Source organism: Dasypus novemcinctus, chromosome X (genome assembly GCF_030445035.2).
Source record: "Dasypus novemcinctus isolate mDasNov1 chromosome X, mDasNov1.1.hap2, whole genome shotgun sequence".
NCBI lineage: Eukaryota > Metazoa > Chordata > Mammalia > Cingulata > Dasypodidae > Dasypus > Dasypus novemcinctus.
The window spans coordinates 74,928,352-74,945,398 of record NC_080704.1 but is presented as its reverse complement, the minus strand read 5'-3'; the positions used below and the strand labels follow the sequence as shown (position 1 = coordinate 74,945,398).

Sequence of the window (17,047 nt, the reverse complement as noted above, 5' to 3'; positions counted from 1 at the left end):
CCTTCAACTGGATCTCAGATAGGGTCTCAGGGCATGATATTTTAGAATTTCTACTCTGTACAGACTGTTGTTGGAAGCCCTGCTAGTTTCACTTGTTAGCATTGAAAGTAGTAGTTGCATGAAGAACTCATTTTAGGTAGACAGGAACTTGTAGAAAAATTGGGACAATTTCCCTCCATTGTTGGTGCTTTCCATGGGAAGATCTCCCTCATGTGGCTTATTCATATGAAATTAGAGAGGACTGAGGTTTGCCTGTAGACTGTTGACAACTGCTGTTTTTGTCTTTAACCACAAGATTTGCCATTCTGCCTTGAATGTGGGTTAGATATGGGATATGCCTTTAGTGAAATAGTACCAAATGGAGTTTCCAGAATGCTAGTCCATGCTTCTGTCATGGGCCAGTTACTCATCTGTTTCTGATCTTTCATTTGCCAAAGCACTTTTCATTGTAGTGTCAATAAACTCACAGAATTGGATCCAATTCAGTCTGAACTTAGCTGACTTATCGACTGGCAAGTGTTTTTGTAAGCGACACTGGCTTGCAGTCTCTTTCCTTTGCTTTCCATACACATTATTTCCCAAAACCTGGACTTTAAAACTCATATCTTAGATAGTTAACTCATTTTGGCCCTTTCTTTCCTGTTCAGACTTGCCCACTTCAAAGCTCAAGACAGAAGCAGCAGACATAACTTTCATATCCTCCTAGCAGAAGAGAGTAATTCCTCCTTTTAGTTTTTCTTTCCCACCTCCCTTTTCATTTAGTAGCTGCTTGTAAAAGAGCAATACTGTCAGCCTAAGCAGTTCTGATGTGGGATTCCTTATGGAATGGAAAGAACTTGGCTTCACGTTTAGAAGGCAGGGGGAGTTGGAAGTAATTACTTGAATTTCCTCAAATTAGACTTGGAAATGATTTCTTCTTGTCAGTTCTGACTTGATTCCTCATTCTAATTTGTGTTTTAGAAATGTAAATAATAAAAATAAATGATACTATACTAATAATAACATCATGTATGCCACTGTCTATTAAATGCCTTTTGTGTGCTAGGCACTGAACTAGGCACTTTATATCTTGTATCTCATTTACATTCCATAGAAACACTGAGAAGTGTACATCATTAGACCAATTTGGAGATGGAGAAATCATCACTATTCCTGATTATGACACTTGCCAGTGTTCCTTACATAGTTCAGCCTGTCAATTCACATTCTGTTGTGCTGTTCAATTTATACACAACTTTTCCAGGCACTATTTCATTAGATCCTTATTCTTTCCCTGTAGAAAGTTGTGGTAAGAGGAAAGAGTGCTGCATTTTGAGTTTCAAAAACTGGGTTTAAATCCTAGCTCTGTGGCCTAGCAGCTTTTTGACCTTGAGTAAATGACTTATTTTGCATCCTCTCAATTTCCTCATCTGAAATTTGGCAAAGATGATAATCTAGTTCATAAAAATTTATTAAGCACTAGTTATTTGATAAGTATGAGAGAGAGAAATGAATAAGACACTGTCCATGTCCTTGAGGAGTTCTCAGTCAAGTGTGGAAATCCAACATGAAAACAAGGAATTTTAATATTACATAGAAAGTTTGTACTAGACAATATGTAGGGTTGGGTAAGGATTTTTGAGTAAATGAAAGCTGAACTGCATTTTGTAGAATAAGTAAGATTTTACCAGGCAAATAACGTAGGGACAGCCATTTTGGTTGGAGAGAACAGTATATGCAAAGTCATAAAGTCATGAAAAAGCATGGAAGCATGGTATGTGTGATCAGAGTACTTCTGCACAATGGGGCACAAAACAGGTGGGAAGGGGCTGGGGATGAGGTTGGAATATTGGACAAGGCCAAGGAGTTATTGGATTTGAGCATTTAAAGGAGGTGGTGTGGATATATAATGCTGTTAATCACTCTCTTCTTGAAAGACTCTAGCAGTGCTTGAAATCCCAAGTGTTGAGGTAAGGAAGGTAGATTGGATGATTAATATAGGGTTTGGGTTTTTATAGTGTAGGAGAAGCAAAAGGACAGGACTGCAATGAGAGAGAAGTGTTAGTTGATTAACCCTGTGTACCAACTTAAATGGCATAGTATCTGAAAGTACTTGTCATAGTGCCAAGGCAAAGACCTGGCATTTCAGAAATGTTTTTGAATTTGGAACAGTAGGGTGGGTAGTATTACTGTATTTAGATTTTGAAGTTAAGACTCAGAGAAAATGATTTGCTCAAGGTCACCTAGCTACCAAATGGCATTACTGAGACAATACCCCAGGTCTTAGTTTATTGCTATTTCCACTATACAAACTAGGTGATTTGGGGTAAGCCATTTTACCTCTCTGAAATTCATTTTCCTCTAAGCATTTCTATGAGAAACCTTCCTTTCTAAGGAAGGCTGTAGAAAGCTCCTTACTCCATTTGCAATGTGCTTACCTAAAAACCTCATGAAAATTTTATTCTGTATACCAAATGCCATTTGGGCAGCCAATTTCTGCTACAACCCTCTGAGATATCATGTATTGAGCTTCCTATTGAATCTATGGAATTTAGGAAAGAGTGATGACCTGCCCTGAGCATTTTCTCTTAGTCTCAGCCATTGCTTCTTGGAGCAGGGAGAAACCATCTACCATCTTTTTGCAAGTACCATTTGAAAGAACAAGGTTCTCAGTCTATACATTGCTCCTGCTGTCTTGACAGATGCCTTCCCAGGTACACTTGAGAAAACTACAGGAGCCAGAAGAAGCTTCTGTGCTTTTTTTTTTTTCCCCAAACTGACTATTCATCCTTCTCTCGTATCAGGGACCCTTGGACTTAACTCTGAAGTACTGTGTGAGAAGGAAGACAGAGTCCATTGACAAGAGGTTCTGTTTTGATATAGAAACTAATGAAAGGTAAGCTAGTGTCCCAGGTGCCAGATGCTGAGCCCGGGTAGGTCTTTTATTTTCTTCTGTCATCCCTTGTTGATAAATAGTAGCACATCCATTCAAGTCATTGTTGTCTTGGCTCTTCCGAATAACTTTCTTCATGATCCTTATTAGGCCTGGCCTAGAGCTGGTTCTCTCTATGCAAGTTTCAGTCAGCCTTACTTCACCTGCTCTGCGCATAAAGTTTATTTGGTGATACTATAAAAAGGAGAGGAGAGGAAAGCCTTTTCTTTTATATCCCCTAATATAACATATAAGAACATGTGAAGTGGCACACAGTTTTGGGGGAGGGAAGATTGGGTGGAGGGCAGTGGTGACATTGGGGATTCTTTTTCCCTACACTTGGTTAAAACGTTATGCGAACTTTCCATGCACTGCAGGTTTTATGGGAAGTGGAAATAGTCTGATTAACTTTCAGATGTTAGAGCAATGGCTTGCAAATTTTGGACTTGCTTACAGTTGTTTCTCTCCCTTGCCATTGTTTTATTTTTTGAATTTGGGAGATTTTATCAGAGAGGTAAATTTAAAAATGAGAGCATTTGGAATCATTTTGGAGAAGAGCATGCTTTGTAGTTGGGAGAATGATCTGAAATACAGTGAATAAATGTGTTTCTAGATTGTATTTCAGTATATTATTTCTGTGTATCAGGCTCTGAGTAATAGAAGAGATTTTAAAAATATAATTAGATTGCTACAAAGAAACTTGAAGGGTGAGTTAAAATATTACATGAATAAAACTATCAGTGACTAGGATCATAAAAATCTAAGAGATGAGAGCATTTTTTCTTGCTTAAGGAATAAGTAACTAGTAGTCTGCTTCCTCATTTAAAAAAATTGGGATGTCATTATTTGATCCTCAGAATTTCTGTTTGTGAATCCGTATGATCTCCTTCAAATGGATGATCCCTATAAAAGATGACTGCATTAAACATTGTTACCCATCATCATAAGGATGTGACTCATTTTTCCATCTACTTCAGGCCTAGCAGGAAGAGTGTACTACATTCCTGTTTACTAGGGAAAATGATTATTAGCTGTGGTTTCCTTTTTATGAACATTTAATGCCTGTGGCTCAGGCTTAGAAAACAACTGTAGCATCAAAGCTTTTAAAAGTAAATTTTCTGCCTCTAGTTCAATTCTGATCCCTTTTCAGATTGCCTCAGATCAATTGCAAACAGTTTGGCCCAGAGTTTAGGGGCTGGGACTAATACATCTTTGTACTCCTTGCACCTAGTGCTATGTATAATTCCTGGTGGGTACTAACTTTGATGTTTATTGTTATTTTTTTTCCTACCCCAGGACACTGCACAATTCTGAGACTAGAACCCAGAAATTAATGTTTTCATATGTTGATGATTTTAGCTACCACTATTGGGCACTTTAAAAAACATTCCCTCATTTAACCCCTCCTCTCATTCCCCAATTTAGAGGGAAGGAGACCAAGACTCAAACACATTTAACTGATTTGCCCATTCAAGAGAACATAGTAAGCAGCAAGGCTGAGCTCATGCCCAGGTCTGTAGGCCGCCAAAGCCTATGCTATTTCTATTTTTTTCCATTGTCTATTATAAGCTGAATAAACCTGCTGTAAAATAGAGCTTCAAATATAATGCACAGGTGTCAAGGCACCTCTTTGCATGTGGAATTTTCTGAGGAATGTGACATCTGCATTCCTGGTGAGACAATCTGACAAAAGGAGCAGAGTCAGGCCACTAGGCAGGCATCAGGCACCCATGTTCATGTTTCCTAGAGGATAGAGGACAGGACTCTGAGTCCCCTTTTCTATTTCAGGAATAGAAGATAACATTTTGCATTTAGTGTTTCTATCATTATTTAAAACCACAGACTTATAGCACATCAGAACTTAAAGACCCTTAATAGAATATTAACTGCTAACATTTGTTGGGTACCTCCTATGTCAGAAGCACTGTTAGCCTGTTCAGTGTATAAACTTCTTGAGTCTTCTCCACAGTTCCATGAGGTATCCCCATTTCACAAAGGAAGACAGGGAGGCAGAGAGAAGTTAAGCAATATGTTCAAGTTTCACAGCTAGTAAATGGTAGCACCAGGATCCAAAACTGGTAATTTGAGTCTCCGAGCCCACACTCTTAGCCACTGCACTCTACTGCCAATATGCTATACATATCTTTCTGTTTCAGAGAGGGGACTGAGGCATCAAGGAGGGGAAAGTTTTGTCTAAGCTTTTAAAGGTAATTAGTGGAGGAGCTTGGACTGTAACTCAGTACTTTTTCCACTCTGTCATTGTCCTTATCAGTATATATATTTTAAATTTTACTTTACATAACACCCAAAAATCTCCAAGAGTTTCCTGAATATTTACTTATTTATTCTTTCAGCCTCTCTGTAAGGTCAAGAGAGGATGCACATTGCCTTTTCCGTTTCCCAGATAGGAAAGCTAAGTTCCAGAATGGGTTTGATAGCATAAATGATCTGCAGTATTTCCTTTTATATTTGTTGTCCATTTTTCTGTCCTCAGGGTCCAGCTGGTTAGCTATCTTTACAAAGATTTCTAGATTTTCTAGACCCACAGAAATATCTGAAAGGGTGGGTATTTCTTAGAGAAAGATAAGCTTGAAAGAATCCAGTGGTCGGAGCCATGTCCTGGTTTTCAGTTGATCCTGGCTTAAAGTTAATTTGGGGGCTTTCCTTCTTAAGGAGTATTTTAATAGTAAGAGATGGTAGAACAGGTAGAAAAGGAATCTCGTAGGGAGTGGGAGGAAGAGATGAGATGGGGCGTTTTTGGGACTTGGAGTTGTCCTGGGCGGTGCTGTGGGGACAGTTACCGGACATTGTATGTCCTCCCATGGCCCACTGGGTGGAATGTGGGAGAGTGTGGGCTATGATGTGGACCACTGACCATGAGGTGCAGTGGTGCTCAGAGATGTATTCACCAAGTGCAATGAATGTCTCATGATGATGGAAGAGATTATTGTTATGGGGGGAGGAGTGGGGTGAGGGGAGTGGGAGTTAGGTGGGGACCTCATATTTTTTGAATGTAATATTAAAAAAATAGATAAAGACAAAAAAACACAAAAACAAAACAAAAATATCAGAACCGGAAAGATCTCCCAACTCCTCTGTTTCAACAACTTTATTTTACAGATAAACTGAGGTCCAGAGAGGCCAAGTGGCATTGCTCTTATTTTCTGTGACTCTGAGAGATGTCTCATCTTAACGTACAAAGAGTGAACAACAAGGTTCTCATCAAGATTCAGCTAGCTAACTAGAGAATGCAAGGAGATTTTACATCTGCAGTAGTATGGACAACCCCAAATTCAGATCAGTTCAGTTGTGAAAATCTGAAAAAAACATTAAGGGTTTGCCAACTTGGGGTGTTTCTGGGTATAGGCAGCAGCCTGTAAGCAAATAAAGTTGGGTTTAAGGTTGTCTGCCATGCAGAAGAGGTGTAGTGGTGAAAAACATGGCTGCTGCAATAGACTTCCTGGATTCTGATCCTGGCTCACTCACTTAACTACTATGTGACCTTGGGTAACCGTTTTTCTCTGTGCCTCGGTTTTCTCATCTGTAAGAGAGGAATTACCATAGTACCTACTTTATGGGCTTGGGTGAATTAAATGAGTTAATATATGTGAAGTACTTAGAAGAGAGCGAGGCACCTGGTTAGCAATCAATAAATATTACTTGTTAGTATTAGTCATAAGATAGCTTAAGTCAATGAAAAAGTGTCCTCTCTGTGGCTGAGCCAGTGTGCATATTGTTGAACTATTTCCAAATGGAAATGCTCATTAGACATCCTAGGTGGTAGAAGGAGGAAAGCTGTTTTCCCCTTAGATGAATGTGCCTGTGATGCTCATGCTTATACTTAGAACCCAGAATGAGTGGCTGGCTCCCTAGAGAAGGAGGCAGTGAAAGTCTAGTTTAGCCAGATTTAAGCCTATTTAAGTCTGCATTATGGTAAAGTGCCTTGGCATCTGCCTTCCTATTTCCTTGCCCGACTCTGGCATGAGGCCACCAAGATAACCACCTCCTCCAGGGTTTCCAAAGTTATTGTTCTCTAAATTGTCCATTATTTTTCTGATGATTTTGAGAAACTGGAGTTCAGAATGCATGAACTTCTCAGTGTGAAACCACCTAGAACAGAGGAACCGGAGATCACAAGACTCCATGCTGTCAAGTGAGTTTTCTGCTTTAAATTTATCATTTTTTCCTTAGGCCAGGAACCATCACTCTGCAGGCTCTTTCGGAAGCTAACAGAAGGCTATGGATGGAAGCCATGGACGGGAAAGAACCTGTAAGTTACCTCAGACATTGGATTCCTCAGCAACATAGTTCAGTGTATGAGTGCCCTCTAGTGGTGTCAGTAGGTCTAGGACCAATTAAATGGCAAGAAATTGTTCAGACTCTCAACATTTTAGTGCTGGAAGGAATTTTTGCTTCCTCATCTCTTGTATAACAAGTAAGGCAGCTTGAGTTACAGAAATTGTAAGACACTTGTTGGGAATTACTCTCTGAGAAGGTGTCAAAACTGGACCTAGAATCCAGGTCTCTCAGCTCCCTGGTCCAGTGTTAGATTATGTAGTTCTGCCCACAAGATCTTCTTAAAATTATAAAATTTTAAGATTATAAAAGTAATATGTGTTCATATAGAAGAATGGAAAATAATTGCCATGGTTGCAAATATATTTATTGAACTTCTATTCAAAATTGTTTTGCTGCTCTCCTCTTGCATCCCCAACTCAGCTTATCCTCTTTAAGGCTATAGCTTGTGATTATCAGACTTTTTAAAATAAATTTCTTGTTTATAAAAGTGACAGCAAAAGCAGTCCAGCACAGAAATCTCTCTTACTGAAGTATCAGTGGTCATATACACACATGCAGAAGTAATATTGTTAAAGCAGTCTCTATTAGGTGACACTTGAAGAACTTATTTCCTGTAGCTTCATATTGCTAATATTGTTGCTGCTTTACTAAACACTCCAATTCCCTAGTCCTATGCTTCATGTGCATGCCTTTGCTTAAAAAGTCAGAGATCGAAGATTGAAGGAATATCCAGTCCAATTTGTTCACTTTATAGATAGAAATTTCGAAGTCTAGAGAATGGAAAGGATATGCCTAAGGTTCCATAATGAGACAGAGGCAGAATAAGTAGTAGACTAAAAGAGTCAAGGATCTCATCGTCAGTCTCACACATAGCTGTTTATCACAATACATACTTCAGGACCACTCAGGGAAGTCTTGGTAATTGCACAGATCTCTTTCAAATGGACCCTTGCCCTTTCCACAGAGAAACACCCACTAACTAGTATTTGGGATGGGGGCTTGGTATTGAGAACATTTCCCTTTTACTGTTCACTGTCCATTACCCATGCAAAATCCATGAGAAAACCACTTTTTTTTTCTCTTGCTTTCTTTCTCCATCATAAAAATGGTCCAAGTTTACATAAATGCATATCTTAAGATGGGTAGGCCATACCTTCAGCTACAATGAGCTATGTGAAACTAGTGCAATTTTCAAGGACTGTTAGTCAAACTATTTTCTCAGAACCTGGGCAAAGATTATTTTGTTTAGCCACTTTTCCTTCTTGTTAACTCCCTAGAGTCTCCAATGCTTTTGATGGCCTATCTTGGGAAGGAGATTTAATAGTTTGTCCTACCTACCTCTAGTGATTCACAGTTGTCATGGTTTTTTTTTTTTCTGTTTCTCTTCTTTTATAGATCTACCACAGCCCTATAACAAAGCAGGAAGAAAGTGAGTCATTCAAATTTCTAGTAGCTGACATTACAAACTACCAGCTGTGCTAATGACAGTAAATGCTATTGTTAATGATATGTAATACCGGATGCCTCTGTGAGGAATTAAAATCAAACCTATTTGTTTTAAATGTGTCTGTAGAGTAAGTCAGTCATTTTATCTTAGCTTGTATTGGGGATAGTTGTAGTAATATAGAGAAAAATATCATATCCTTCTTCTTGTTCTGGACACATAATAAAAATTGTGAGCATCTACAAGTTAACATTTCATATTTGACATTGCTCATGCCTAAAGCAGACGTAAGTACAAAGGGAAAACTAAAATTATTTTGTGTTTTAAGAGTTAAAATTATAAACTTTCCCTGAATAAAAGGATCTTTCCTTCATTTTAGGGTGATTGGAGTTAGGTAGGCAACTTAACCCCCAGTTCTCTCAATGCAGTCCCTTAGCATGATTGTTAAATGTGTGATAGGTGAGACCTGTTGCAGCAGGACCTAACTCTGCTTTCCTTTGCTTGAAACAGTGGAGCTGAATGAAGTGGGGTTCAGGTTTGTTAGGAAGTGCATCAATGTCATTGAGTCCAAAGGTAAGATCTGAACCTTGGCCTTAGCAACATTTGAATCTGACCACTCTGATTTTATCTTGAGACAATTTCTCTAAAATGCTGTCATCTATTGGGAAGGACTCTTGTTAGGAATGAAGACAGTTTGTAACTCTTGAGTACTAGATACAATTTGCAGAATTTCAGCAAATTCCAAACCAGTGGTATTCAAACATATTTAGATAATTTGTGGTTTCCTACTTTTAAAGAGGAACAGCTTCAAATGACTTATAAACTATTTTGAAATAGTACCTGGCAATCCTTAAGTAGTGTTATCATGGCTCCATCCTAAATAAACAAGAGTTCAATTTCTGCCACAATACATAATGTTTTAAAAATTGAGCAATGATGGGAAACGGACTTTGGCCCAGTGGTTAGGGCGTCCGTCTACCATATGGGAGGTCCGCGGTTCAAACCCCGGGCCTCCTTGACCCGTGTGGAGCTGGCCATGCGCAGCGCTGACGCGTGCAAGGAGTGCCGTGCCACGCAAGGGTGTGCCCCGCATGGGGGAGCCCCACGCACAAGGAGTGCGCCTGTGAGGAAAGCCGCCCAGCGTGAAAAGAAAGAGCAGCTTGCCCAGGAATGGTGCTGCCCACACTTCCCGTGCCACTGATGACAACAGAAGCGGACAAAGAAACAAGACGCAGCAAATAGACACCAAGAACAGACAACCGAGGATGGGGGGTGGAATTAAATAAATAAATAAATAAATAAATCTTTAAAAAAAAACAAAATAAAAATTGAGCAATGCTAATCTCAGGCAAAGGTGGAGTTGGCATTCTTCCAGGTTGACAATACCCTCTGGTTTTCCTCTGAGGATATTTGGAATGTAGGCAGGTTTGGTGTATGAGCTAAGCCTCTTTTTTCTTTGAAATGTTGCCTCAATCTTTCTTGGTGGACCAAATGGCCTTTTCCTTCACATCTACCATACTTGAGCCTTCTCCTTTACATCACTGATCAAAGGCAACTTAAGATTGGTATTTCTTCTGGAGAATTTTTTTCAGGTAAACCCTAGCTCTCTTTCGACATAGCACTACCATTCCCAGCCATCTGCTGCCACCCACCAAAACATACTTTCCTATTTAATATAGAGTGTATTCTTTCCTGTTCAGATTAACGAGGGCCTGGTACAAAACAAATGAAAGTTGGGATAATTTGGAGAGGTGCCTCAGAACTGTTGCCCAGTCGTAGGGAAGGGCTGGAGAGTTTGGAGAGAGTAGGGAAGTCCCTTCCTGTTTGAACTGACTCCAGTGTATAAGTACTGCTTTCTCTACCCTGGGAAGATGAGAGCTCCAACCTTATAAACAAAATTGATATGACTTTCTTTCCCTAGGGATCAAGACAGAAGGGTTGTACCGCACCGTGGGCAGCAATATTCAGGTTCAGAAGTTGCTGACTGCCTTTTTTGGTAACAATTTTAATATTCATAGTTATTATTGGGAATAGGTTATGTGTTAGAAAGAAAAGCAACTATAAGAGAAGGGAGACAGTGGAAACCTTGCTAAGGAAGGTTGTGGAATATCCTTTAAAATATATATATACAAAGGAAAAACATGCCATATTTGCTCACTCTGACGTCAAAGACAATGCTGTCTTGAAGAAACAATTATCATTTCTCCTTTCTCACTCCTCATTCACTCCTTAAACCATTTGCAGCCTGGCTTTTTCCCGTACTCCTCCACTAGAACTAATCTGGCCAGGCTTAGCTGGTATCTTCTTTTCAAATCCAGTGGGCAATTTTCAGTCTCTATTTCATTTGATATCCTTGTTGTCTGCTCCCTCCTTTTTGAAACTTCCTCCTTACTTGACTTCCATGACACAGCACTCTCCTGATTCTTCTGACATCCTTTGCTTTTCCTTTTCAGTGATTATTGTTGGTTCTTTTCTACTTTGCATCTTTTAAATTGCAGTATTTCCTGGAGTTTTACATTTTCCCCCCTTCATGTCTTCCTCTACATGATTTTCTGTTGACTGTGGTTATGGATCATATGTTTCTATTTCTTTACATGCCTAGTAACTTTTTCTTGGATGCTGAAAATTGTGTATTACTGAGTATCTAGATTTTGTTACCTTTAAAGAACATTGAATTTTTTGGTAAGCAGGTATTTGTGGATGCCATTGATTCATTTGAGGATTGTTTTAAGTTTTGTTAGGCTAAATCTAGAGCAGCCTTTACTGATGAGTTTACCCCTACAAAGGTCTGACTTATTTTTTGCTCCTTCATTCTGACTGATTGAAACTCAAAGATTTCTCAGCTCTCTGTGCATTCTGGTAATCATTCAGCTTAAATCTCCCTGGTATTTTTTTGTCCAGACTTAGAGGTTCACCCTAGGAACACAGGGCTTACTATTCAGTGACAGATTCAAGGGGATCCATAGGCAGATTTTTTTAGTTCTTTCTCTACATAACTCCTGCTTCTCTGGAACTCTTCCCTGCAAATTATAGCTACCTCAGTTTCCCTGAATTTTGCTCTTTGTCTCCTCAACTTAGCAGGAATTCCATGCTTAGCTTGAGTTCCCACTCTGTAGGCTGCCATCTGGAAAGTACCCTCAGGTAGTGAAGTGATGATAGGACTCATCTTGTTTATTCCCTTATGTTAGAGTCATAGGCCTGTGCTGCCAATTGTTCAGTGACTGAAAACAGCTATTTCAAATATCTTGTCCAATTCTCTAATTTTTGTTGTGTCTTATTTACAGCAAGAGGGCCAATCTAGTACCAGTTACCCCAACATGGCCAGGGATGGAAGTACCTCTATATGGTTTTTGCTATCACCTGTATGCTGACAACTACCAAATAAATATCTCTAGTCCAGCGTCGCACTTAGTTTTAGACTCATATATCCAGTTGCCCAATGTACCTGTGCTTCCAAACCATCTTCAGATCATGGAATATACCATAATGATCATATCTGTATAGCACACTGGGGTAAATAGACAAGGCTGCTCATGACTGAGGCAATAAGTCCCAAGGGATGAGGGAATCAATATTGGAATATTTGCACAAACTATCTCTATATAGAAGTTCCACAGGTACCTCCAATTTGACACGTCCAAAAGTAAATTTTCTTCCTATAAATGTGCTGTTCTTTTTGTGAGTGGTGGTGAATTGTCTGACAAGCACAGTTTTCGAAAATGTTAGCAATGTTAGGTGTCGAAAATTGCAGTTTGGATATAACACACACACACACACACACACACACACACACACACACACAGTCTTTTTTGAGATCATAGCTTACCCCCTCAACCTTGCAACCCTGACCACCCTATTACCATTTTAGGATGTTACAGTTGCCAGTAATAGCAGGTTTGGAGTGTTTGAATTACAGATTATTTAATTAATGCCTCAATGCCTCCTTTTCTTTTATTAATCCCTCTACACTATTGAGTTTTTAAAAATAATAAGCATTATTTTTAGGAAAGTTTTAGGTTTACAGAAAAATGGAACAGAAACTACACAGAGGTCCAACATACCCCTCCCTTACACACATAGTTTCCTCTATTATTAACATGTTGCATTAATGTGATACATTTGTTATAATTGATGAACCAATATTGATATATCATTAGTAATGCTGTGGTAGTTTGAAGCTGTGTATCCCAGAAAAGCATGCTTTTAAAATTAATCCATTCCTGTGGGCCTGGACCCATTGTAAATAGGATCTTGTGATGACACTACTTCAGTTAAGGTATGACCCACCTCATTTAGGTTGGGTCTTAATCCTCTTACTGGAGTCTTATATAAATGGGGTGAATACAAAGAGAGAAAGTCATGGAAGCAAAAAGCTGAAAGCAACGAAACCCGAAAGAGAAAGGGGAGATCAGCAGACACAGCCATGTATGTGCCTTGCCATGTGGCAAAAGAGTCAAGGATTGTGAGCAGCCAGTCTTCAAGAAGGAAACATCGCCTTGATGATGCCCTCATTTGGATGTTTTTCTTAGCCTCAAAACCATAAGCTAATAAATTCCCATTGTTAAGCTAACCCATTTCTTGGTATCTGTTTTCAACAGAATAGATACTATTGAAAAGCTACTACTTTTCAACTTAAAGAGTAGCTAAAGTCCATAGTTTGTATTATTGTTTACTCTTACACATTTCTATAGATGTAAAAAATGAGTAATGTCATTTATCCACCATTACAGTATCATGCAGGATAGTTTCACTCTCTGAAAATTTCCTATACTCCATCTATGTATCCCTTCTCCCCACCCCAACCCCAAACCATAATAACCACTATATTTTTACTGTCTCTGTGGTTTTCCCTTTCCACAATGTCATATACTTGGAGTCAAGCAGTATGAAGGGTTTTCAGACTGGTATCTTTTTATTTTTCCTTTTTTTATTATCTTTTTAAAAAAAGACACATAGATCACAAAATGTTACATTAAAAAATATAAGAGGTTCCCATATACCCTACTCCCCACACCCCCCACTCCTCCCACATCGACAACTTCTTTCATTAGTGTGGTACATTCATTGCATTTGATGAGTACATTTTGGAGCATTGCTACACAGCATGGATTATAGTTTATGTTGTAGTTTACACTCTTGCCAGTCTATTCAGTGGATTATAGACTGGCATCTTTAAGTTAGAAATAAGTATTTAAGGAAGGAGCTCATTTTTTTTAATGACTGAATAATACTTTATTGTATGGATGTACCACAGTTTATTTACTTATGGAAAGGCACCTGATCGCTTCCAATATTTGGCAATGATTAATAAAGCTGCTATAAACATTCATGTGCAGGTTTTTCTGTTGACGTGTTTTCAAGTCCTTTGGGAAAATACCTAGGAATGCAATTGCTGGATCATATCATAACCCAATAGTTATTTTTGTGAGAAACTGACAATCTGTTTTTCAGGAGACTGTTTTTTCATTCCCACTAGCAATGAATGAGAGTTCCTGTTGCTCCACATCCTTTGAAGCATTTGGTATTGTGGGTGTTTTGGATTTTAGCCACCCTAATAGGTATTTCCTGGAATCTCATTGTTGTTTTAATTTAAAATTCCTTAATGATATGTAATGTTGAAATTCCTTAATGATATGTAATGTTGAGCATCTTTTCATATCATCGTTTGCCAAATGTATGTCTTCTTTGGTAAGGTGTCTGTTCAGATTTTTTGTTCATTTTTAATTAGGTTGTATTTATTTTTTATTATTGAGTTTTTGAGAGTGATTTGTATATTTTGAATTCAAGCCCTTTTTCAGGTATATGTTTTGCAGATATTTTCTCCCAGTCTGTAACTTTTTTTTCATTAACTTCATAGTGTTCTTCACAGAGTAGATTTTTTTTTTAGAGAAGTTGTAGATTTACAGAAAATCATGCCGATAATACAGAGTTCCGATGTACATATTCCCATTATTAACACCTTGCATTAGTGTGGTACATTTTTTACAAATGATGAAAGGATATTATTATAATTGTACCATTGACTATAGTTCATGTTTTACATTAGTATTCAGTCTTTGTATTGTACCAGTCTATAGTTTTTCTTTAAAACTTTTATTCTAGTAAAATATATACAACATAAAAGTTCTTGTTTTAACCACATTCAAATATGTAATTATGAATTCAATCCTGTTAATTATGTTCACAATTTTGTACTACCATCACTTCTATACATTAACAAATTTTTTATACCACCTCAAATAGAACCTCTGTACAATATAAGCATTAACTCCTCCTCCCTTACTGCAACTCCAGCCTCTGGTAACCTGTATTCTAGTTTCAGACCCTATGAGTATACTTACTCTGATTATTTTATCAGTGAGATCATACAATATTTGCCCTTTCGGGTATGGCTTATTTCATGCAACATGATGTTATCAAGGTTCATCCAGGTTGTCACATGTATCAGAACTTCATTCCTTTTTATGACTGAATGCTGTCTATATACATATCTCATTTTGTTTATCCATTCATTGGTTGACAGATATTTGGGTTCCTGCCATCTTTGGCAATTGTGAATAATGCCACTATGAACATTGGTGTGCAAATATCTGTTTGAGTCCCTGCATTCAATTGTTTGCCAGGACATATGGTAATTCTATACTTAACTTTTTGAGGAACCACAAAATGACCTTCCACAGTGACTGCATCATTTTAAATGCCTACTGACAATGAAACAATGAACAATTGTTCTTATTTCTCCATTTCCTCTCCAACACTTGTTATTTTCAGATTTTTAAATAGTAGCCATTCTAGTGTATCTGAAATGTTATCTCATTGTGGTTTTGATTTGCATTTCCCAAATGGTTAATAATGCGGAGCATCTTTTTATGTACTTTTGGTCATTTGTATATCTTCTTTAGATAATTGTCTATTCACGTCTTTTGCTCATTTTCTAATTGGGTTGTTTGTGTTTTTGTGTTTGAATTGTAAGATTTCTTTATATGGTCTGGATATTAAACCTTTATCAGATATATGGTTTCCAGCTATTTTCTCCCTATTTATAGGTTGTCATTTAACTTTCATGATAAAGTCCTTTGAGGCATAACATTTTTTATTTTAATTGAGGTCCTGTTTATTTTTTTTTCTTTTTTTGCTTTTGCTTTGGGTCTAAGAAACCATTGCCTAACACAAGATTCTGAAGATGCTTCCCTATGTTTTCTTTAGGAGTTTTATATTTTAGCTCTTATATTCAGGTCTTTGATCCATTTTGAGTAATTTTTTATATAGTATAATGTAGTGGTCCTCCTTCCTTTTTTTGCAAATGGACATCAAGTTTTCCCAGCATCACTGTTGAAGAGACTGTTATTTCCCAATTGAGTGGGCATGCTACCCTTTTCAAAAATCATTTGGCCATAAATGTGAAGGTTGTTTTCTGAATTCCCAGTTCAATTCCTTTGGTCTATGTATCTGTCCTTGTACCAGTGTCATGCTCTTTTGGTTACTGTGGCTTTGTAGTAAGTTTTAAAATTGAGAAGTCTGAGTCCTATAACTTTGTTTTTCTTTTTTGAGATGTCTTTGGCTATTCAGGCTATTCAGTCATTGAGGAACAACTTTTCCTTTTTTCATAGAAAGCTGTTGAAACTTTGTTTGGGATTGCATTAAATTTGTAAATCACTTGGGTATAATGAACATTTAAAAAATACTGAGTCTTCCTGGCCACAAAAGAAGAATGTCTTTCCATTTATTTAGGTCTTCCTTGATTTTGTTTAGCAATGTTTAGTTGTTTTCTGTGTACAAGTCCATTATATCTGTGGCTAGATTTATTCCTAGATATTTGCTTCTTTTAGTTGCTATTATAAAGGAAATTTGTTCTTGATTTCTTTTTCCAATTATTTATGACTAGATGTTTAGAAATATTATTGTTTTGAGGTGTTTGTCTTGTACCCCACCATTTTGCTGAATTCATGTATTAGCTCTAGGAGCTTTGCTGTGGATCTTTCAGGATTTTATATATATAGGAGCATGGCATCTGAAAATAAGGAGAGTTTTACTTCTTTCTTTCCAATGTGGATGCCTTTTATTTCTTTTTCTTGCCTAATTGCTCTGGCAAGAACTTCTAGTACAATGTTGAATAATAGTGGTGACAGTGTATCCTTGTCTTGTTTCTGGTCATAGAGGGAAAGCTTGCAGTCTTTCACTATTAAATATTATATAAGTGGTGGGTTTTTCATGTCGTTTATCATGTTGAGAAAATTTCCTTCTATTCCTTGTTTCTTTGTGTTTTTATTTTTAAGAAAGGTGCTAGATTTTGTCACATTTCTTTTCTGCATTGAGATAATTATTTATTGAGGTAATTGTTTATCTCTTTAAACTTTGTTTTTTAAAATAATTTCAGAGTTACAGGACACTTC

General features: G+C 37.6%; 1 protein-coding gene across 2 annotated transcripts in view; it reads left to right on the top strand.

Annotated features, from left to right (window-relative positions):
• The window catches only part of OPHN1 (oligophrenin 1), a 540,428-nt gene that overhangs the window by 337,486 nt on the left and 185,895 nt on the right, over nucleotides 1-17,047 (top strand). For both annotated transcript variants that reach the window (XM_004482489.3, XM_004482488.3), the window contains exons 11-15: nucleotides 2,784-2,875; nucleotides 7,103-7,181; nucleotides 8,606-8,639; nucleotides 9,165-9,227; nucleotides 10,576-10,650. In XM_004482489.3, the coding sequence (XP_004482546.1) occupies nucleotides 2,784-2,875; nucleotides 7,103-7,181; nucleotides 8,606-8,639; nucleotides 9,165-9,227; nucleotides 10,576-10,650 (343 nt within the window). The remainder of the gene's footprint in view (nucleotides 1-2,783; nucleotides 2,876-7,102; nucleotides 7,182-8,605; nucleotides 8,640-9,164; nucleotides 9,228-10,575; nucleotides 10,651-17,047) is intronic.